Source organism: Ranitomeya imitator, chromosome 3, assembly GCF_032444005.1.
Source record: "Ranitomeya imitator isolate aRanImi1 chromosome 3, aRanImi1.pri, whole genome shotgun sequence".
Lineage (NCBI taxonomy): Eukaryota > Metazoa > Chordata > Amphibia > Anura > Dendrobatidae > Ranitomeya > Ranitomeya imitator.
The window spans coordinates 97,108,209-97,132,044 of NC_091284.1; the positions used below are offsets into that span (position 1 = coordinate 97,108,209).

Genomic DNA, 23,836 nt, shown 5'->3' on the forward strand with positions numbered 1-23,836 from the left:
ACTACTACGGAGGTCACTCTGCTTCTATTATAAATAAAGTGTGTCTGTTTATTCTTCACCAACTCTTGTTTAGGATGTAGACAATGCTTCATATTCATTAATTTCCTTGAACCTTTTAATCCCTTACCCCATAAGGGTATCCTGTAACATACCCTACTTTGCAGAATAAATGCCCCGTCGTCTGCCAGCAGGTGAAGGTTTACAGCGTAATATTAACATTGACATTTGTTTTGTCTTGGCCATGTCTTCTATTACTCAGCGCTTTTCTTGTAACGTGGGTTTGTTTCTTCTTGTGTAGATCTCTTTGGCCATCTGTGACCCTGGGTGCACTGTGCGTAAACTTGCTCACATATACACAGGACATTTATCAGAACTTATAGACATTTCCCTTCCAGTAGTAATGTCTGCAGGGTCTGACACTTTGCAGGCATCTCTGGACTAAATCTACTTCCCCCCCATCTCTTTTGTCTTCTCAGGTTTTCTTCCGTGCAGGCACATTAACGAAACTTGAAGAACAGAGGGATGAACAGACCCGTAAGAATCTCATATTATTCCAGGCCGCATGCAGAGGTTACCTGGCACGTCAGCACTTCAAGAAGAGAAAGGTAAAAAAGTTGGACTCGTAGGCCAGCCACTCCAAATAGAGTTTCTGCCACTGATCCCTTTTCCAGTAACCTAAAATGGTAAACCGTTCACCCTTTATAAAAGATTACAGCCTGATGTCAGACGGGGGGTTTCCTTGTAAACGTCTGCATGGACTGGGAGGGACAGCCAGGTCTTTTTTTTGTGCCTGTTCTCGTCTCAGCTGTGTTTCAGCAGAGACTTTTTCAAGAGCTTGGTGTAACAGCTTGGATCTAGCACTTTGTGATACGGTAAGGTCGGTGTGCTTCTTATCACGTGCATGGGTTGGCTTTCTAGAGCGATGAAGACCAAGCAGTCTGTATAGATGTTTACCCTCTTCTGCTCCAGAAGTCTTCTTGTTTGCCTTACTTGAGTCTTAAACCCAAATCATTAAAGTTTCTTCCTTTTTTTTTAATCTTTAAGCTGTTAAGTTTTCTTCTGTGCTTTGAATCGTGTTCAGAAGGCCAAGCTTTAATCTTTGATGTCCATCTAGTGGTATGCCAATTAGATGTGACTTAAAAGGCAGGACTGAGATGCCGAGGGCCCACCAGTAACAACTCTCACTGTGCAGCTACATGCAGTTATTACATTACCCTTATTCACAAATTTACCTTTGCTTCCATAGAATATTTAGAATTGTTAACCCTCATCATCCAGGGAGTTTGTTAATTCAACGATGAGTTGTCTGTTCGTAGTGAGTCCAAGCTATTATGCCAACTGAAGGGGTGAAGGGCTCCACCTGCACAGGAGGATTCACCTGTTGCCTCTGGGTCCGCTGAATCCCGAAGTCAATTTTATAATGTTCTTGACCTCAACCAGTTTCTGGTCAGAATGTTTTGAGAAGCAGATTATTATGAAGGGTTCTTTTTACATGGTTCTCCTACAGTTTTTCCAATTTCAAGTTTATCCGAATCACAGCGCAAGGCAAGAATGTGTTCATTAACTTTATGTGCATATATTGTACATATGCCAACATTCACGCATAAAACTGCTTGAAATGACAGAGCGGTTTTGTGCCGTTTTGAAGTTGTGCAAAATATTTGCAGCTTTCTGGCAGTTTACGCCAGCTTTGTCAACATTTAGGAAAGTGGGCAGAGCTGGAGTGGGACTGGGTGTGGCCAGTTGGACAAATGCAACATAATTTACACCATAAAAGTGGCATAAATTTAAAACCGGTTCTCCAGTCCCTGATTGGAGGGACATTTCTGATGGTTGAACATGGCTATTGAAAGATGCGTCAAATTCATTAAGAGGCACTCAGGTTTTGCATGCTTTCGCCTCCCTCACTGATGATGAACAGCACTGACTTGCCTGAACTTTTTCTTTATGCAATGCTCTCCAAGCCAAAGGCAAGCCAGTGCGATCAGTCACCGGTGAGCATGGCGGCGGCATTAAACCAGAGAGTGGTACAATGCTCTGAGGTTCTTGGCCACACCAAGGGTGCAATGAACAGGTTAATTAGCATGTTTGATTAAACTTATTAGATCACTAACGTAATTTTTATTTTTTTTAAGGAGCTATATTCCCTACAAGGCTATGTGCTTTTTTTTATGATGTCTTGGTCGACAGACGCCTTTTAAAGAAAACCTGTCACCAGGCCTGTGATTATATTTAGCATGTTAAACTGGCCACATCTTGGACTATTGGCTACAGAGATGATTACAATTATCTATATAGATGGATTTTTATTTCTCATCTCCATTGTGGACATTTTTCTCTGGGGGCTTGTACTTGTTCCCCTATATAAGTATATAAGGTTAAGGTTCTCTTTAATCCCTGCCAAGACTCCTCAATAGATTCAAAGGCTACAAATGTGTTCTAGTTTGGGTTTGACATCTCCAGTGCCACCTATGTGAGAGCTGGTGTACAAATGGCTCATGTATACACCCACTGCTAAATATCTGAAGAGAAATGGATATCGACCATCTACATTCCAGCTGTCATATGGATAGTGTGGATGTGTACTGAGGACCCTGCGGTCTGCGATCAGTGAATGAGAAGGTCTCTCGCACACTATTTGCCTTTTACCTATAAACGTAGCCAGAGAAAATGTGCAGGGTCTCATGTATTACTGCGCATCTTAAATACGGAGTAAATAGTATGAGGCATAATTGTAAAGTGTTGCAGGATATGTTGACTCTGTATAAATAAAAATTATTATTATTACATTCTGGCCAAACACTATCTTCACTTTGCTGTTGTGGTTTGTGCAGTTATTCATTAAATAGGTTTCCCATACAGTTATAGAAAAGACTACTGTTCGGATGTCAGCATATTTACACAGCTGCACAAATGAGGACAGTCTTATCCTAGATGAATTTTGCTGGTGTTTGAGGAGTTTTCTCATATCGCAGAGTACATCTGGCCATTGGAATTTCTATCCCGGAATGCTGTTTATGAATTTTGATTTTCATTCCCTTCCCGCCTTACATCAGGTGCTCGATTACTGCTTCTTTGAGGGACCGAGTTTTTGGTGGCAAAGCCGACAAGAATATCTTTGTAGAGAGCCGTTTTAGGAGTAGGTGCGGAGGTTAGCGAACAGCTTGATCATTTAAGTGCTTTAAATCTCCTCAGCATGAGAAGAAGAGGCATCAAACGCATTTATTGGCTTATGTCTGCAGGAACCAGATGTGCCGCAATGTACAGGTGTTGGTAGCGGGGTTTTTTATTTTGTTTTTTATTTCTATTTTTTTCATGATGGCTAGTAGTGAATACTGCTGCACGCTATTGCATTTTAGAAGTATAGTAGAAGGTAATAGTCACAGGCACTAGACTACAGCACACTATACAGCCGCTTGTTCCTATAGTACTGTGCACTATGCTATACAGCCACTTGTTCCTATAGTACTGTGTACTATACTATACAGCCGCTTGTTCCTATAGTACTGTGCACTATACTATACAGCCGCTTGTTCCTATAGTACTGTGCACTATACTATACAGCCGCTTGTTCCTATAGTACTGTGCACTATACTATATGGCCGCTTGTTCCTATAGTACTGTGCACTATACTATGCAGCCACTTGTTCCTATAGTACTGTGCACTATACTATACAGCCGCTTGTTCCTATAGTACTGTGCACTATACTATGCAGCCGCTTGTTCCTATAGTACTGTGCACTATACTATACAGCCGCTTGTTCCTATAGTACTGTGCACTATACTATGCAGCCGCTTGTTCCTATAGTACTGTGCACTATACTATACAGCCGCTTGTTCCTATAGTACTGTGCACTTTACTATACAGCCGCTTGTTCCTATAGTACTGTGCACTATACTATACAGCCGCTTGTTCCTATAGTACTGTGCACTATACTATACAGCCGCTTGTTCCTATAGTACTGTGCACTATACTATACAGCCGCTTGTTCCTATAGTACTGTACACTATACTTTACAGCCGCGTGTTCCTATAGTACTGTGCACTATACTATACGGCCGCTTGTTCCTATAATACTGTACACTATGCTATATGGCCGCTTGTTCCTATAGTACAGCGCACTATACTATATGTCCGCTTGTTCCGGTAGTACTGTGCACTATACTATAAGGCCGCTTGTTCCTATAGTACTGTACACTATACTATACAGCCGCTTGTTCCTATAGTACTGTGCACTATACTATACGGCCGCTTGTTCCTATAGTACTGTGCACTATACTATATGTCCGCTTGTTCCTATAATACTGTACACTATGCTATATGGCCGCTTGTTCCTATAGTACAGCGCACTATACTATATGTCCGCTTGTTCCGGTAGTAGTGTGCACTATACTATACAGCCACTTGTTCCTATAGTACTGTGCACTATACTATACAGCTACTTGTTCCTATAGTACTGTACACTATACTATATGGCCGCTTGTTCCTATAGTACTGTGCACTATACTATATGGCCGCTTGCTCCTATAGTACTGTACATTATACTATATGTCCGCTTGTTCCGGTAGTACTGTGCACTATACTATACAGCCGCTTGTTCCTATAGTACTGTGCACTATACTATACAGCCGCTTGTTCCTATAGTACTGTACACTATACTTTACAGCCGCGTGTTCCTATAGTACTGTACACTATACTATATGGCCGCTTGTTCCTATAGTACTGTACACTATACTATATGGCTGCTTGTTCCTATAGTACTGTGCACTATACTATATGGCCGCTTGCTCCTATAGTACTGTACATTATACTATATGTCCGCTTGTTCCGGTAGTACTGTGCACTATACTTTACAGCCGCTTGTTCCTATAGTACTGTACACTATACTATATGGCCGCTTGTTCCTATAGTACTGTACACTATACTATATGGCTGCTTGTTCCTATAGTACTGTGCACTATACTATATGGCCGCTTGCTCCTATAGTACTGTACATTATACTATATGTCCGCTTGTTCCGGTAGTACTGTGCACTATACTATATGTCCGCTTGTTCCTATAATACTGTACACTATGCTATATGACCGCTTGTTCCTATAGTACAGCGAACTATACTATATGTCCGCTTGTTCCGGTAGTACTGTACACTATACTATACAGCCGCTTGTTCCTATAGTACTGTACACTATACTACACAGCCGCTTGTTCCTATAGTACTGTACACTATACTATACTTCCACTTGTTCCTATAGTACTGTACACTATACTATACTTCCACTTGTTCCTATAGTACTGTACACTATACTATATGGCCGCTTGTTCCTATAGTACTGTGCACTATATTATATGGCCGCTTGTTCCTATAGTACTGTGCACTATATTTTATGGCCGCTTGTTCCTATAGTACTGTGCACTATATTTTATGGCCGCTTGTTCCTATAGTACTTTGCACTATACTATGTGGCCGCTTGTTCCTATAGTACTGTGCACTATACTTTATGGCCGCTTCTTCCTATAGTACTGTGCACTATACTATATGGCCGCTTGTTCCTATAGTACTGTGCACTATACTATACTTCCACTTGTTCCTATAGTACTGTACACTATACTATATGGCCGCTTGTTCCTATAGTACTGTGCACTATATTATATGGCCGCTTGTTCCTATAGTACTGTGCACTATATTATATGGCTGCTTGTTCCTATAGTACTGTGCACTATACTTTATGGCCGCTTGTTCCTATAGTACTGTGCACTATACTTTATGGCCGCTTGTTCCTATAGTACTGTGTACACTATATGGCTGCCTGTACCTAAAGTACTGTGCCCTAGACTGTATGGCTGCCTATTCCTATTTAATGGTGTACTATATCCGGGATCCAAGAAGTATCGTTTCCCCTTGCGGAGAGTGACATGTTAAGCATGTCGAGGTGAGGAGACTTCAAGCTGCAATGCTCCTCTGGGAAATATGCAAATTGTCTCTTCAGAGAGGAAGAGGACTAGAACTCTAGTGCCACCTGTTGGAAGTGTGGGCCACTATTTTCAGCCCCTCAACTTTTTCTGTCTGCAGGCCAGACTGGAACAGCCAGATGGCCGTGTATGGCCCATGGGCTGCTTTTTGCCCAGGTCTGTATTAGACAGTACCAACACCTACTCTTAATAGTAGAGTGCAGTTAACAGAGTGGTGACGAGTTCATGGAGTATGTTGCAATATAGTTTATTGGCACCTGATTACAGTAGACATGACGGCCACCTGATTCTACAGTATTTTCAATGCGCTTTATGGCCCCTTGTTTGTAGAGATCTGTGCGGTGACACTGTTCACAAAATCACACTGTGACAAGTCGGAGGAATTAGGAACTGGAAGTTTATTCAGTCAAGAAACTATCTGAAGCCACTTTCTTTTGTGTCTTTGAAATAATAATTTCAATTCTAGTAGTTGTCACTTCTGAGGAACCCAGTGCTTTTGATTGACACCAAGTGCTGCCGGTGTATTCTGCTCAGCATGGGAATGACAATAGGATAAAGTGCTAACCACAAAATAAATCGTCCCCTCAGAGTTGTTTGTTGTCTTTGCCACTCCTTGTGTTACCAGTGATGTTTCCTTCGACTTTCATTGTCTTTATTATCGTACATGCCCTGAGCAATGGCTTCGATCTTATCATTTTCCCCATCTCCTGTTGGTCCTCATTCCTTACAATAATCTCCTGGTCAAGGTCCTGCCTCTAACATGTGTATCCATCTTTCTTTTCCCTTTCTACCGTACAAGGCGCTCTGGTTACAATTTATCAGAGTGATGTCCTTGGCATTGTTCCTGTCTGTTGAAAGCGCCTTGTTTTCTTTATATCCAGTCGTCGATGCCTGATGTTCACGACTGCAAATTACCTCTTTTTACTTTTAGAATTTCAGGTCTAAGTGACGTGCTGTAACAGTGTGCTGTCATACCCACTCATTTATATCCTGTGTTTCTGTAGATCCAAGAGCTTGCTATTCGCTGCATCCAGAAAAACATCAAGAAGAACAAAGGTGTAAAAGACTGGCCTTGGTGGAAGCTCTTCACCACTGTCCGCCCCCTGATACAGGTGCAGCTCACAGAAGACCAAATCCGAGGCAAAGACGTAAGTGTGGTGGTGGGAGCGGTATAGTCTGGATAATGTCTTGTGCTAGGTCTATTGTATGTCAATCGCACCTCCCAAAAAAAGGTTATAGGGTCCATATGACCATATGTTTTATAGTGGATGTGTAGAGTTGGTAGATTACAATTGTTAGATGAAGCTTTCTGTAAAATGTATGTCTGCCGTTCTTTCTACTGATTCCCAGCGCTGAGGGAATAGTTAAATTGCATAATAAAACGTGTTTCCCTGGAGATTGTAGACAGGTGCAGACATTTCTAAAGCTATGGTGCAGTATGAATGTGACAAATAGGATTGTGATTATATATGTATAATCTATAGCTGTGTACATGGATGCATGACAGAACCACATCGTATGAAGCTGATTTGTGCAGTAGTGTTTTTATGCAACTTTAGCTTGATTTGTATATTATGATATTTTCAATTCTATGTATGTTCACTATAGAGGTACAGAATATTGTCGAATGTGCGCACTTTTGTGCATATATACACCTATTACACATATACAGTGGTATGTAAAAGTTTGGGCACCCCTGGTCAAAAGTACTGCTATTGTGAACAGTTAAGGAAGTTGTAGGTGAAATGATCTCTAAAAGGCCTAAGTTGAAGAGGACACATTTTACTTGCATTTTAGGTGTGTGTATATATATATATATATATATATATATATATATATATATATATATATATATATATATATATATATATATATATATATATATATAATTTTCATCTTTTTGCATTTTAAATCTCATAAAAAGGAAAATGGACCAACGCAAAAGGCATCCTTGGAGATTTGTGTGTTCAAATTACTTTGACCAAGGTTTCAGATCTTAATTAGCCTGTTAGGGGTATGGCTTGTTCACTATCATCATTGGGAAAGGCCAGGTGATGCAATGCAAGTGTCCCAGCTTTATAAAAACCCAGCCTCCTCTAACCTTGTGCTAAAAAACAGCAGCCATTGGATCTTCTAAGCAGCTGCCTAGCACTCTTAGGGTATGTGCACATGCTCAGGTTTTTTCGAGTTTTTTTTTTTGCGATAAAAACACAATAAAACCGCATTAGAAACCGCAGACATATGCATCCTATCATTTAGAATGCATTCTGCAATTTTTGTGCACATGATGCGTTTTTTTCCGCGAAAAAAACGCATTGCGGTAAAAAAAAGCAGCATGTTCATTAATTTTGCGTTTTTTTTCGCGTTTTTCCCGCTATTCTATGCATTTGGGAAAAAACGCACCAAAAACGCATCAAAAACGCATGAAAAAAACGCATGCGGATTTCTGGCAGAAATGTCAGGTTTTTGTCAGGAAAATTTCTGCCAGAAATCCTGATGTGTGCACATACCCTTAAAGTGAAAATGATGGAGGCCGCAAAGCAGAAAAAGGATATATATGAAGATCGCAAAGTGTTTTCACGTTGCCCTTTCCTCGAAATGTAACTAAGAAATGGCAGTTACCAGGAACAGTATAGGTCAAGATATGGTGTGAAAGTTGCTCATAGCTTTGCTAGATAGGCAAATCACTATCCCCGCTTGTCTGCAAAAGTCCTTCAGAAAGATTAAGCAGACTCTGGAGTTGTGGTGCATTGTTCCACTGTTCAGATGCCTACAGAAATGTGTCCTTCGTGGAAGAGTCATCAGAAGAAAACCTCCCCTGCGTCTCAGCATAAAATTCAGCGTCAGAAGTATGCAAAAGAACATCTAAACAAGCCTGATGCATTTTGGAAACAAGTTCTGTGGACCGATGAGGTTAAAATAAAACTCTGTGGCCACAATGATCAAAGGTATGTGTAGAGAAAAAAGGGCACAGAATTTAAGGAAAAGAACATCTCATCAACAACTAAGCATGTCGGGGTGGATTAATTATGCTTTGGGGTTGTGTTGCAACCAATGAAGCGGGGAATGTTTTACCCTTGCAGGGAAGAATAAATTCAATGAAATGTAAGCAAATTCTTGATGCAAACATAGCACAGTCTGTAAAAAAAAAAAAAAAAAGCTGAAGTTGAAAAGAGGATGGCTTCTATAAATGGATAATGATCCTAAACACATGTCAAAATCCACAATAGACTACCTGAAAAGGCAGAAGCTGAAGGTTTTACAATGGCCCTCACAGTCCCCTCATCTGATCATCATTGAAAATCTGTGGTTAGACCTCAAAATAGCAGTGCATGCAAGATGACGACCCAGGAATCTCACAGAACCGGAAAGATTTTCCTAGAGAGAATGGATAAAAATCTCTCAAATAAGAATCAAGACTCCTGGATGGCTGCAAAAAGCGTTTACTAGCTATGATACTTTCTACTGTGCTACTAGGTACTAACCATGCAGTGTGTCCATTTTCCTTTTTGTAATTTTTAAAATGTTAAAGATGAATATATATATATACATATATTTATTTGTTTTTGCCTAAAATACAAAGGAAAATTGTCATCTTCAACTTTAGGCTTTTTAGAGATCATTTAGTGTTCAACCTGTTTAACTGTTCACAATAACAGTAACTTCGACCAGTGGCGCTCAAACTACTACATGCAACTGTGTATATATTACACACACACGTAGTAGCTATTATATTGTTTGGTGCTTGCTGCTTCTTTTACATTGTTCAGAATTTTAAAAAACAAAATAGTCGACTACAATAGTTATCAAGCTGGGCCACTGAAACTGGTACAATACTGTCCTGGTCAGGAGGATGTCCCCCTTCAGAAATTATAAGCCCCCTGGGCGCAGCTTGTTAGAAAATACAAACTCCTCTTTACTTGTCCTTCCCCACCTACTCAGCGCTGTGTCTTTGCTGCGGCGTCTGCTGAAAATGGAGTGGTTTGTGTTTTTTATATAAAACTGTGCCTGTGGAGTGGAATTTTCTAAAAGAGAATAGTGCCTTAGGCTTCTTTCACACTAGCGTCGGGCTCGGCCCGTCGCAGTGCGTCGGGCCTAGGTTACCGACGCTAGCTTTGTAAGCGCCGCACAACGGGTGCAGCGGATGCAGATTTTCATCGCATCTGCTGCCCCATTGTGAGGTGCCGGGAGGTGGGGGAGGAGTTCCGGCCGCTCATGCGCGGTCGGAAAAAGCGGTCTGTCGGCAGCAAAAAACATTACATGTAGCGTTTTTTTGTGCCGACGGTCTGCCAAAGCACGACGCATCCGTCGCACGACGGATGCGACGTGTGGCAATCCGTTGCAATGCGTCGTCAATACAAGTCTATGGGGAAAAAACCCATCCTGCAAGCACTTTTGCAGGATGCGTTTTTTCTGCAAAACGACGCATTGTGACGGATTGCAGTTAATGCTAGTGTGAAAGTAGCCTTAAACTGAATAAATGAAATCCCCATACACATTACAGTCGTCAGTATAGAACAACAATCTTTTATGTATAGGGGTTTCCCAACTCTCCTCGGACAGATGATGATGGAATTTTGCCAGAGGTGTCTAGCTGCAGTTTTCTCCACTCTCCCTTTTGAAAACATGTGCACGTTTGTTCAGACAAGCCAAACTCTCATATTTATTATGAAGAAGAGCGTGATAACTGATGGCTGAATGAGCGTTTGGCCGTCAGCTATTGCATATGTTTTTGGGCCCTTTATATTAAAATCTGCTTACTGAGCATCAATCTTAGAAAGGTTGTATATAGAAGTTGGCTCAGTGATCATCTGTTAACACCGGGGAAGCAGGGAAAATGTGTCATGTGCCATTAGTTTAAATCAATTACCAACCACGTAATTTCCTGACCCGTCTCTATAAGGTCTATAGGCATTTCGCATTCTAGGAATTTATACTATAATTCTATAGTTTCTTTCCAACACTTTCTGCAGTTATTGGTCACCTATAGGTTGTAGTTTCTCAAGCAGAATCTTATCAGTATATGTATATTATTTAGCAGAAATACCTCTTTTAGCCTTGGGATTATTTTCTTTTATCCCGTATAAGTACCAATCCAGCGTTTGTTTTTATATCGTCATCCAATAGCTATCAGTAATATACATTCAGTGTATGCATTAAAATACTTACCAGTCACTGTTTTCTGCCATTGACCGTTCTTCTCCAGTCCCTCTCCTGCATCATGTGACCGCCATTGAGATCAGCTAGCTCATACGTTGTCTTCTGTGTGGACCAGAGATCACTTTATCTATGTAAAGCCACGTTCACACATTCAGTATTTGGTCAGTATTTTACATCCATATTTATAAGCCAAAATCAGGGGTGCAGCAATCGGAGGAGATGAAGAAACACGTCGCCCACTCCTGGTGTTGACTTAAATACTGATGTAAAAAAGTGACCAAATACTGAACGTGGCCAAAATCTGAGTGTTGGAATGAGGTTCTCAGAGACAAACATGAAGAAACTAAGGAACGGTGGGCTGTGTGAGCCAGAAAGAAAGCGCCGAGTTCACACAATGCAGGAGAAAAACGGAGCAGCACTGGAAACAGCAGAAGACCACAACCAGTAAGTATTTTAATGCCTACATGGAACATTCATTACTGATGGCTAACAAATGAGGAAACCTAAAAATAATTAAAAATGCTGAAGGGAGTGGTACTTTAAGCCTATAGACATTTCTAGAAGTTGACTTACTGTGCACTTTTATCTTATGGGAATGATACAGTAACGCCTGTAACTTGAGGACAGGGATTCTTCATTTGCCTAGGCTCAATATATTTTGTAACTTTAATCTCCCTCTTGGAGTTCTTGTGGTTTCTTCTTTGCCAAAATCATTACTGTGAAGATACAGAAGAAGCTTTGTGTGGAGCACTTAGCATTGTAATGAAACGTTCTTACCACGGTGACTAATATCTGTAAACTTTTTACCTTATGAAAGTCTGACACTTACTCCCTTCTGGCTTGAATAAACCTTGCAGATTTTAGGGTTAGGCTTCTGCTGAGTTGTGGTTGGCATTCTTGATGGTCAGCAGATCTCGGCTTTGGGTACCATAAATACCATATAAAGCTGGAGTCACCGCTCTCCATCAGGAGAATATTAAACTTGAGATCTTGAGTGGAACAATTGAGTACTCTAGCAAAATCTTCAGGCCAAGTTGTGATGTAAGACTTAAGAGGGGATACATTTATAGAGCGTATTGGGTGTTATGTGAAGAACCTGGAAAGCATCAAACCTTGGATCACTGGTTGTGCTCCTCCTGACAGCTCCGGTTTCATTAGTAAAAGTCACTTTCTTTTGAGCAATATTGCTGTCCTTGATTCCAGGAAGTTTTAGAAGAGCTGCAAAACTTCTTTCTTGGTTTCTGTACAGAAATAAGTTGTTGAACATTATGTACCATAGGTATAAATGCGAGTTATTGCTCATGGTTATCAGGAGGATTAAGCTCTAATAAAAGGTTTCCAGCAGTGTGCTTCTTATTACTAGAGACAATGGAGCATGCTGTGCATATGTAAGGAAATCTTCCTCCACAATCTGAACCTTATCTGTAATGTTTCCTAATAAGTTGTTGCCATTTTGAATCCAGAATGCAATATATTTGTGAGTGTCGTTATTTCTTCTACATAAAGCGACTTGCGTTTTAGGTTAAGTGGTCCTTTAACTCCCGTAGAGTAAATTATACTTCTTACCAGGCCATTTTGTGCTCCAGTACAACATGGTTTTGCAATCTGTTCCTAATGGGGGGGGGGGGGAGAAATCTATTCTAATTGCTGGTAAAGCTGATTTTACTGTATATTGTTGGACAGTGAGTCACCACACAGTGACTTGGCTTTATTCATGCTTAAAAAGCATTTTCCGAGAAAATAACAGAAACCCTTACAAGTAAATATAGATGAGTCAATTCTAGCTGTAAATCCACTGAGAGATGAAGAGAAGAACCTTGATTATCTGATGGCTGTGGCACCTGACAAAATAGGATAAATTGGGTAGCAAATGAACTCCGTTCTTGAAGATGAAGCAAGAAAAAATTGCAAGCATAAAGACCTGCCACCAAACGTGGTCCAAGGAAGTCCAAACTGTGACCTGGACACAGGGACATGAGTTCTGAGAACTCCATATTATGGATGGGGAACAAAGATTAGTGGGTTTGGTCCAATCTCCCAAAAGAGACATTATAGCACAAATTCCTACAAATGTCAACATTGTTGGGGTTATAAATGTATCGCTCAATATATCACAGCTGGCCGTGTATGCATGTTGACCCAAGTCTACTCTTGATGGCTCCTCCAATGTACACATTATTATCATCATCAGAACTGTACTATAGGAAAACGCAAGGACGTTACCGGGCCTGATAGCTCATATTTTATTTTACATCATGTAATGTGTCACCTACCTAGAAAAAACTTGGCTCCAGAATACACTATGGGAAGATGGCAGAGGCAGTTTGAGGTTTTAATCACTGTTCTTGTGGAAAAACACGGGTCCAGGCATTCCCATGGTTGTTACTTTGACCCCTATGGCCTATCGAAGTTGTGTTACCGGTTGAGCTTCTCAGGGAGTTCTTGGCAGTCTCACCTCCCAACCTACAGGTCTTCGAGGATCATCTGCAAAACTCTTGGTGCTCGATGCTGCAGGAAATCCTTTCAGAGATGAGAGATCTCATCTCCATGTAGATTAGGGGCATGTGTATGTGTGTCTATACAATATTAGACAATATTAGTTGCTTTAATTTATGGCTGTTTTGGTGTGAGTTGTGTCCTGCCATGGTTAATAGAGATGTGTATACATTAGCAAATGATTTCTCTGCCTTCTCAAACTTTTGATCAGCTGTCATTTTGTCAGCATGTTCTATCAGTATAACATTAAATGACAAATGTATTTATCTGGTGATTCAATATAACTGCAGTTTACCAGAAAAATAATATTTTGAAGCTAATAATAATAATAATTAAAAAAATCTGCAAAGTACAGTTTTTTTTCCTCTTGTGCTTTTTAAGTCAACTACCTTAGTTACAGTTCGTCATCGTTCTGTTGTTCATCACCGTTTCATTATACTTAAAATTCGTATGTAATTTAGAGATGGGAGAGATCCAGAACCTATGTTATCTACCTCTGAACATTCATTAGTGTTACGCCGAATTGATACATTGATATTTTATTTCTTGTACGAAAAAGTGTGAGAGTTTTTATCCTGGATCTGATTTTTGTGTTTGGTCCAATTCTAGCATTTGTGCCATTTGTTTTGTTGAAGTATGAAGAAAAAAATGGCAGTTTCTAAACCAATTTGTGAAAAACAGACAGCGCCTGATGTAACACCGATGGCTTCCTGGTCTGTTTTTTTTCTTTGTTTTGTTTTTCCTCCACAGACCCATTTACTAAAATGGGTGACAATAGTCCACAAATCAGACCAAACTCTGGAATGTTTTTACTTTATTGCAAACCTTCGGGCTGTGAAAAGGCAAGAAAAATGTTTTAAAAGTTCACACGTACATGAAGAATGGATGTGTAAATGGGGGTTTATATACGGTATATATTTATTGTGATATTTGAAAAATTGTCAGTGCACAGGTTAGTCGGTTTTTGTTCTTCACTTTAGACAAGGGCTACACTGATAGGCTACTTTTACACATCAGGTTTTCAGTGTCAGGCTAAATCCGGCGAATGTTGGAAAAACCGGATCCGGCACAGATTGTGAAAAACTGATGCGACTGATCCGTTTTTGGACTGATCTGGCTAGCCTATCTAGATTATTGAATAAAAAAAAAATTTGGAGCATGCTCAGTTTAAAAAACCGGATCAGGCCGCCAGATCCACCTTTTTCTGGATCCGGCACCTTCTGGCTCCCATAGGCTTCCATTCTAGCAAACAGGCAGAAGCGCCGGATCCGGCGCCTCAGGCTTTTTCGCCGCAGACAAAAAACGTTACAGTAGACGTTTTTTCCAGACGCCAGAATAGGAATCTGAGCCGGATCCGGCAAAAAACGGAAGAAACGCAGGGCCATGTGGCGCGATCCGGCGCTAATACAAGTCAATGGGGAAAAAGCCGGTTCCGGTCTTCAGTTTTACCGGTTCCGGTTTTTCTCTCAAGAGCCGGATTTAGCCTGAAACAAAAAAACCTGATGTGTGAAAGTAGCCTTACACTGAGTCTTTTTGGATCGCCACCGAATAATTTTACAGATGAAATCCAAAAAAATAAATTGCATTGGATGTAATCTCTTGCACTGCAGTGGTCACTGGAAAGCCAAAAACGGTGTTTAGTAGATCCTCTGAATGGCTAATGTGTTTTCCATTGGCATGTACAGCGCCAACATAATAAGCAGTGCTGCACAGAGGCCATTACTTGCATCAAAGACGATATATTCGATTTTTGGCATTTTTTTTCTTCATTATTTTCTTTTTATAACTTTGTTCTATTCATCTTAAATTTAGAATACTTTAGGTCGTGCATTTAAGGGTTCCCAAAATTTCAGAGACTGGTAATGCTTTCTTTTTTTGATTGACACGGACTGCCAACCATCACATGAAATATAACCTTGCAGACCTAGAGAAGTGTGAATGTTAGAATTAATGTGAGCCGAGAGACCCCCGCCGTCTCTCCTCCCCTCGGCTGAGCGCTGCTGCTGGTGGGGATGTTCACATCACATTTATTATACACCAGGGGCTCGTCTGAGTGAGGAGGAGTGGCGGGGAATATGTTGATGATTATCAAAAGCCACTCGGGAATTGTTAGTTCTGTTACTACCTTGTAAAAGGGAAGAGAGGGATGCCATAGTAGAAATGCTACATTTTTGCAGGAATTGGGCGCAAGATGAATGGGCAAGAGTTTGACCTCCAAAAGATTTGTGCATAATTCTAGAGTATCTGTTGTCTTCACAAAGATGGATGATTTTCCCAGTCCAGTGCAGATTGGGAAGGACATCTCAATCCATTTAGCAATGATCAGATAAATATCTTTACTATCCATTACGTCTGATGAGATCGCTCCGGCCATTTACACCGCCCAAGGAAATCAATGATGAGATGCGACCTCTTCATCAGCAATTGATTATTTTTCAGATTTTGTCTGGTAATGTACATAAGTCACAGTGAAGGCGTACGGACTATGACACCATATCCATATGTCGGAACTGCAAGACTTACCTACATCATTATTTCAGTGCTTTAATTACTTAGAGACTGGTAAGGGCAGAGTTACACGTCCTTCCAAATTACAACGTATCATTTCGTTTTGTAGGCAAATAAAATTGTAAATACTTTATCAAGTTTTGGGCAATGTCATAGAGGTCTGTCTACCGAAATAGGGGCTGTGTGTCAATGTAATATATATATTATTTTATTTTTTTTACTAGTAACTTTTCTAGAGATTTAAGAAAAGAAATGAACATATAAGTACACGTAAGGTTGCCAAAAATGTAGGGTTTTGGAATAAAGATTCAGACACTTTGTAGACATCTGACTACAGTACAATGTACAACACATGTAAATGCAGCCTAAATTATATGCACATGGACCCATAAAGTTTCATTGATATGGGCACTTAGTTATCAGTTTTAAAAATGAATCCTTGTGTCCGATCCGTGAGTCTCAGAGCACGTTTTACTCTGATCGTTTTTGTGGATCAGGCTCTGCTTTAGGAACTATAAGAAATATTTTGAGCATTTACTTGAGCTATGCACGATCTGAGTATGCTTGGCAAATTCCACACCTAGTAATTAATGCTGACTGGTATTCACACCACTATGGAGACCAGTGTTGTCTCCTAGTATACTGGTACCAGAAGAACTGGTAGTGCGCCACTGGCTCTAGTCTTTAAACCAGTGATAAAAAACAAGTATAGGACAAAGGTAACGTGCTAGTTATAGAGGTTTTGACTACTGTGACGCCCCCGCCTTGATGTGATCATTCTTGACCTTGGCTCTTTTCATTGTCTATGGGAGTTTGGTAAATGGCTCTTTACTCTGCAGACCAATAAACCGTGAATGGAACGGAGGCAGAGTATGTACACCTTCGTTCGGGACCTCAGATCCAATTTTTCAGGAATCTAGAGTCTGATCCCTGGTTCGTCAGGTCACCCAATGGATAGGGAATAACTTTTGGGGACAAGTCATTTTTATTGCTGTAAATAGTTTCTGATGAATGTCTTATCATCTTACCAAAAACAAACCCCTATTAAACTTTAACCTTTAATACATATGAATAAAATGGAATCCCAAATATTGATCCCCCTAATTCAAAATGCCTCAATAAACTGGGCTGAGAAATAGTAGGAAGAAAAAAGGGGTCAGGATATATGAATGTAAGTAAAAGAGACAGTCCAATCGATCGTAGCCACTCATAGCTGATACATTTAAGATGTATAGATCAAAGGTTATTGGTATCTAGGTACCACAACAGCACTATGATTTAAACTTATAAATTTATAATCCCCACCCTATATGTTGAACAGGGATTAAATGGTGCTAACACAAAATAACTCTCATCGATGTTCCAACAAATATATATGGTGCCAACATGCATGACACTGATAAATAAATGTTACAGCAGACGTACGTAATTACACACCACAGTACCACGTATATATAATCCCATAGATTGTAGAGGACCAAATAGGGACAAAAACGAAGTAAGTCCCCCCCCCCCCCAAAAAAAAAAAAATCAAACCTATACTTATCTGCTACAATGTGGCACTGCATACAGGCGGCTGAAATTCATAATCGTATAACTCCTTAGATGAAGGAAGCAAACTCTCGACGCGTTTCCCCCAACCGGGTTCATCAGGAGAGATTTATGATGACTTGGCAGTGAAGTTATAATAAAGGTGAGGCTGCCTATTTTAATAGGGGCTTGTTTTTGGTAAGCTGATACATATTTACCCTTGGTGCACATATTAGTTTGTAAGATAAATGTGTTATCATGACTCTATTAGGGCAGGTGTACACGACTGTTTTCTCCACATCCAAGAAATTTGGTCCGATTCTGCTGATCACATGCTGATCAGAGTGGGATCCGATGTTCTTGGATTTGTAGAGAAAAGAAAAAAACATTTCTCCTCCTTCTCCCATTGTATCAGTCTGTGAAATTTGGGCCACATTCAGATGTCATCCAAGTGTGGTCCGATTTTTTTTTTTTTTTTTTTTCACTGACCCCATAAACATGGATGGATGAGTGCAATCCGATTCTTGGAGGTAAATCGGCATACTGCAACTTTTTTTTTTTTTTTTTTTCGCTCGGACCACTTGGTTGGAAGCGAAAAATCGGACAGGTGCACAGCCCCATAGAATAACATACGAGGGTACAAGTGCTATCTGTCAAAACCGCGGATAGCACTTCTCCGAATGAGATGGTCGTCTGCACGAGCCCTTATAAAATATAAAGAGGGCACAGGTAATCAATGATAAACAAGTTAGCGGGGTATTGTGTTTTTTGACATATCTTATATCTAAGAGCAACTTCTTTGTGTTTTCCCAGTGAAACAGGAGGTCATAGAGCAGAAGCCGATATATCTTTGAGTCTTCTATCTATCAATTAAGAAACTTCCTATTCATTGTCGAAACGTGTGTTTTTCTGCTATCAGTTTATGTTGGTGGTCATTTGTGTACCGCGTTTACACTTGCTGTTCTTCCTGCAGGAGGAGATACAGCACTTGAAAAGCAGAGTGGACAAAGTGGAGAAAGAGCGGAACGAGCTGCGACTGAACAGTGACCGTTTAGAGAGCAGGGTAATGTTAACTGCACCGTCCCGATCCTTAAGCTGGGCTTATAATTCTGATATCTGTCGGCAGCACTCTCGTTAGACCGAGAAATGAAAATGACTTAAAAACCCTGCAGATAACGATTTGGTGACTTAGTCTATACATTTATTGCTTAGTGCATCTATTGTGTTATTTTGGGTTGTGTTTTGAGAACCATTTTAAATATTTAAAGAGGTTGTCTACTACTTTTTCATTGAATGACCTATTCTATGGATAGGTCATCAATGTCTGACCGGTTGGGGTCCGATCAGCTGTTGTCAGCAGCTGCCGTCCGGAAATGCTTGATTGTGGAGCCGCTTCAGGGTACTACACATCCACCTACTATTGATTTGAATAGGTGGCAGATGTGTTGTACTCTGCCGCAGCCACTGTCAGAAGACGGAGTTGCTCCACAATTGAGCAGTTTTGGTCGGCGGCCAGTCGACAGCTGATCGGTAGGGGGTGCCGGGTGCTGCACCCCAAACGATCAGACATTGATGACCTATCCTGAGTATAGGTCATCAATGAAAAAGTAGTGGACAACCTCTTTAAGAATGGTTTTATTCCTTATTGAATGAAAAAAAAAATCAAACTTGAAATAAAGCAAAACTCGGATCAGGAAAAAGCTTTACATCCAAGACTTTCTTCTTCTTCTGTGAAAAGTCTGACTATACTTTGTGCTAATCTGCTTGTAGATCACAGAATTGAATTCTGAGCTCACAGACGAGAGAAACACAGGAGAATCTGCCTCCCAGCTACTGGAGACCGAGGCTGCCGAGAGGCTGCGTGTAGAGAAAGACATGAAGGATCTCCAGGTACAACTGCTTTGCTTTCTGTCCTCTACTGTCAGTGTGGATGATGCCTGTGCTTCCAGGAAAGTCATTTGCTTCTCAAGTAATTAGTGCAGAGGACTATGTGAGGGCCTCATTAATAATAATTTTTATAATATTTTTTTTATTTATATAGCGCCAACATATTCCGCAGCACTTTTATACCTCCGATCAGCGCTCACGCTGTCTTTTGACAGTGTGGGAACCGAGCCTGCCTGACCGGCAGTGATGATTTTATTACTGATCAGAAGCGGTGCTGGCCACGCTGTCTTGTACATGAACCTGTCTGAGCTTTGTGTTGTGATCCTTGTCCAAGTTTTGCTACCGTCTGACTCTTCCCTTATACTAACAGCCCATCTTTAGGAGAAAACATCAGTTTTAAAGAACTGAAAATTATTTTTAAAGCTGGTTACTAAGATGGCTGGGAGGCATCTTGCTGAAGTAGAATCCTGCCCTCAGTATTATGTTTGCAATTGAAACTAGAAGTTGTTTGGTTCATGAGATCATTTTAGTTGCAGCGCTGGAGTCCTGGGTTCAAGCCCCACCCTGGACAACATCTGCAAAGAGTTTGTATGTTCTCCCCGTGTTTGCGTGGGTTTCCTCCGGGTTCTCCGGTTTCCTCCCACGTTCCAAAGACCTACTGATAGGGAATTTAGATTGTGAGCCCCATCGGGGACAGCAATGATAATGTGTGCAAAATGTAAAGCGCTGCGGAATATGTTAGCGCTGTATAAAAATAAAGAATATTATTATTGTGTAAACTACCGTAATTAATATTGCGTACCCTAAAGATATTCCATCACTAGCAGAGTATTGTCATCCTGCAACTCCACAAGCCCTCAAAGCTTCTAATTCTATGTTAGTCGACAAAATTGACAATGACCTCGCCCCTTCAAACAGCTGATTAGTGGTGGTTCTGAGAGCCGGACCCCTGTTAGTTTGACATTTATGTGTTATTTTTAGGAAAAGCCATCAGAACTGGAAACCCTGGATGAAGATGAATACTTGCTTGACTGGGAGGCACTTGTTAATCTGTCGAAGTGTTTTTGGTATTTAATCTGAGAGCAGCATGAGGTATGGGCTGAGACACTGATTACAGTGATGTGTCACCTATTTGGCTGTGCGCTGTAGTTTCAATACAATGAGTGTTTCATCAGCAGGAATTTATCACTGCCGGACTAAATCCCACGTCCATCGTATCCAACTCCGCCCACAGCACTGATTAGCAGCTTACTGTCAATATGCAGTGTACACAGAAAGCTGTGATGTGGGTGGGGTTAGCTTTCACAGCTCTGCTGCATCTAAAAACTCTGATTGTATTAGAACTGCTGCACCCAGTACAATAAGTGATACATCGCTGGAATGGGGGTCTCTTTCTCAGATGACTTATCAAAAACTTGGTGACAGATTTTCTTTAAGCATAGTACCGTCGTCCTATAAAAGCTCAAGTCTTCAAAACTTCTTATTCTATATTGGTCACCAAAACTGACAATGACATGTAATAATTCATAGATATCCCATCATTATCCATCAATCATGCTGTTCACTGAGCTTCTTAATAGAAAATGTTGCAATGCTACATTACATTTCCTACTTGTACTAGAAAAAGACGACCATGCAGATTACTACCGTTTTTATTTTGTTTTTTTTTATAAAGTTTCTAAGCCTAATAATGACCAAGATCTACACGTGCGCCCTGTTTCTTGCACGCACGTTTGTTTACAACATGGACAGATGGTTCTTTAAAGTTGTTCACCACATTTAAAAGGGATCTTTCATCTCCGATACATACCTTTCAGGATACATTTCTGTTCATATCGCTTTAGAAGGCTTCTGTCACGCCATCTGCCTTCTACCACAAATCTATCCCTTGCCTTTTTGCCATGTTGTGGTGTTCAGTGTTTCCATACCTTGCCTCTCTCGCAGGCCTGCATCCCACTGCTTGTTTTTGGGCGGAATCGCTTAATACTTTAACACCGTTTCAATAGTGCCAATATTTTCCCTCCTATTGTCTTCCTTTCTTTGTGTTGTCAGTCATCCAGGTTGGCCTTGTCGGCTCTTCTACTAATTCTGATTACTTGTAAGTCTGGGATGAAGTGGAAGAGATTGGCAGCAAGATCTGTGGTCCGAGTACCTCTTGTGACTGAGAACACTTCAGACCTGTTTTGTCTGCCAGTATTAATGTGTGAAAAGTGTTCTTTTCAGATTTATTAAAGTCCAGCTCCACAGACAAAATAGACCACCTCCATTATTATGCACAGACTCTGTGCGGTGGATGTTTCGCCATTTTTAAAATGACACTTAATATTCAGTAACTCTGGAGTAACACATGTATATATGTGCGTATATAATATATATATTATAACATATATATTCTCTTCACTCATGACGGCACACCTGATATTGGGATCCGCCCAGCAAGGACAGGAAACCTACTGAAATAAGAGTGGTACCTCTCCCCCGCTTCAGTTGGTTTCCCTGTCCTTGATGGGAACTCTCATGCCGAAACTTGGGTGAACAGTTTGTATTTTTAAGACTTACCTACTCCTGTCCCGGGACTGGAAGAGCAGGTGGTATGCCTGTGGGCCGGCCTTCAGGAGATGGAAGCGCCGTACACGGGTCCAGATAGTGGGGCCTTGGTGCACGAGCAGGTGGCACAGGTCTGGATTTGCAGCGCCGCTCTCCCTCCTCCGTCTTCCTGCTCGACTCCATGGTGAGTTGCGTTTCCGGGGGCACGCTCCACTGATGTCACAGGCAAGGCACACTGGGAATGCGTGTGCCCGAGTGATGCCAGAAGCAAGATGGCGGCGCCCTGGACGAGAATGCTGGCCAGGATGTGTGGGGACTCACCATGTCCTGACTGGGTCGGATTGGAGGGGGGAGGGGCGATTTTGGGACCGGAGGAGGCGAGACCTTAAAAAGGGGGATTACCACAGGATAGCGCTTATGTCAAGCTTACTCCATCATGGAGGATTTGAGAAAACAGCAGCAGCCATCTCAGCAGCAGCATCCACCATCATTGCCCTCTCACCAGCGTGGGCATAGTAAGTGGAGTGGAGTGGAGCTGCATCCGTCCCAGTCAAAGGAGTGGAAAGTCATAGGACTTCTCGATATCCAGGAGGAATGTCGTATGTACCCCTGAACAGCCTCCGAATCCAGTACCCTTAATGTAACAGCAGGCAGTGAGTGATCTGCGTGAATGCCACCATTTTTAATAGGGCCGTTTTCTTGCTTAAATCACTAGGAGCATAGGAAAGCCAACACAAAGAAGAAGAATAGACACTATGCCCTATATAAGACCCCGCTAGCAGTGCACTGGCAGAAGAGTCTGTGCTCAGACTGCATCCAGAAAATTATCATGGATGAGACCCCAGACTTTGCTGCAAGCCTTAGGTCCCTGATCAAGGCTGAGGTGGAAGGTTCCCTAAATACCCTGGTAAAGACAGGAAAGAAAAGAGCTAAAGAGGTCTCTACTGAGTCAGATCATTCTCCACTGTCACAGTGAGTCCATGTCCTCCTCCTCCTCCTCGGACAGTGATATAGGGGCAGACCATCCTTTCCAATTGAGGATAAGGATAGGCTAGTCAAGGTTAATAGCAAGATGCAGGCGCTCATCCGATTTTATGTTCAGCGGGCCCTCTACATCTTCCAAAAAGTCCTCCTAATGATGCCAGGTCAGCAGTAGTGGGAAGACTCTCCCTCATTCTCTTTGCCTGGTTTAAGATCTCCCTCAGTCACTGGGTCTTGAATATTATGAAGGAGGGTCTAAAGATAGGCTTTGTCCATCTGCCACATCAGACCTTAAGGCTGTGTGCACACGTTGCTGATTTTTCGCATTTTTTTCGCGATAAAAACGCTATAAACCGCAAAAAAAAAAGCATACAATATGCATCCCATCATTTTGAATGAATTCTGCTTGTTTTGTGCACATGATGCGTTTTTTTCCGCGAAAAAAACGCATTGCGGTAAAAAAAATGCAGCATGTTCATTAATTTTGCGTTTTTTTTGAGGATTTCCCACTATAAAATGCATTTGGAAATGTCCGGAAAAAACGCATCAAAAACGCGCAAAAAACGCATGCAGATTTCTTGCAGAATATTTCAGGTTTTTCTCAGGAATTTTCTGCAAGAAATCCTGAACGTGTGCACATAGCCTCATAGTGACACCCCACAGGAGGTCACCAAAAGAACAACTTGCCTTGTAAGCAGAGATCATAGGACTCTTGGAAAAACAAGTTTTGTGCGAGTTCCCGGAGGAAGATAAGGGA

The 23,836-nt window shown here is 41.2% G+C and overlaps 1 protein-coding gene across 8 annotated transcripts in view; it reads left to right on the forward strand.

Annotated features, from left to right (window-relative positions):
* Positions 1-23,836, forward strand: part of MYO18A (myosin XVIIIA) — a 420,009-nt gene that overhangs the window by 309,423 nt on the left and 86,750 nt on the right. For all 8 annotated transcript variants that reach the window (XM_069761190.1, XM_069761191.1, XM_069761193.1 and 5 more), the window contains 4 exons: positions 477-605; positions 6,975-7,118; positions 18,638-18,727; positions 19,435-19,554. In XM_069761190.1, the coding sequence (XP_069617291.1) occupies positions 477-605; positions 6,975-7,118; positions 18,638-18,727; positions 19,435-19,554 (483 nt within the window). The remainder of the gene's footprint in view (positions 1-476; positions 606-6,974; positions 7,119-18,637; positions 18,728-19,434; positions 19,555-23,836) is intronic.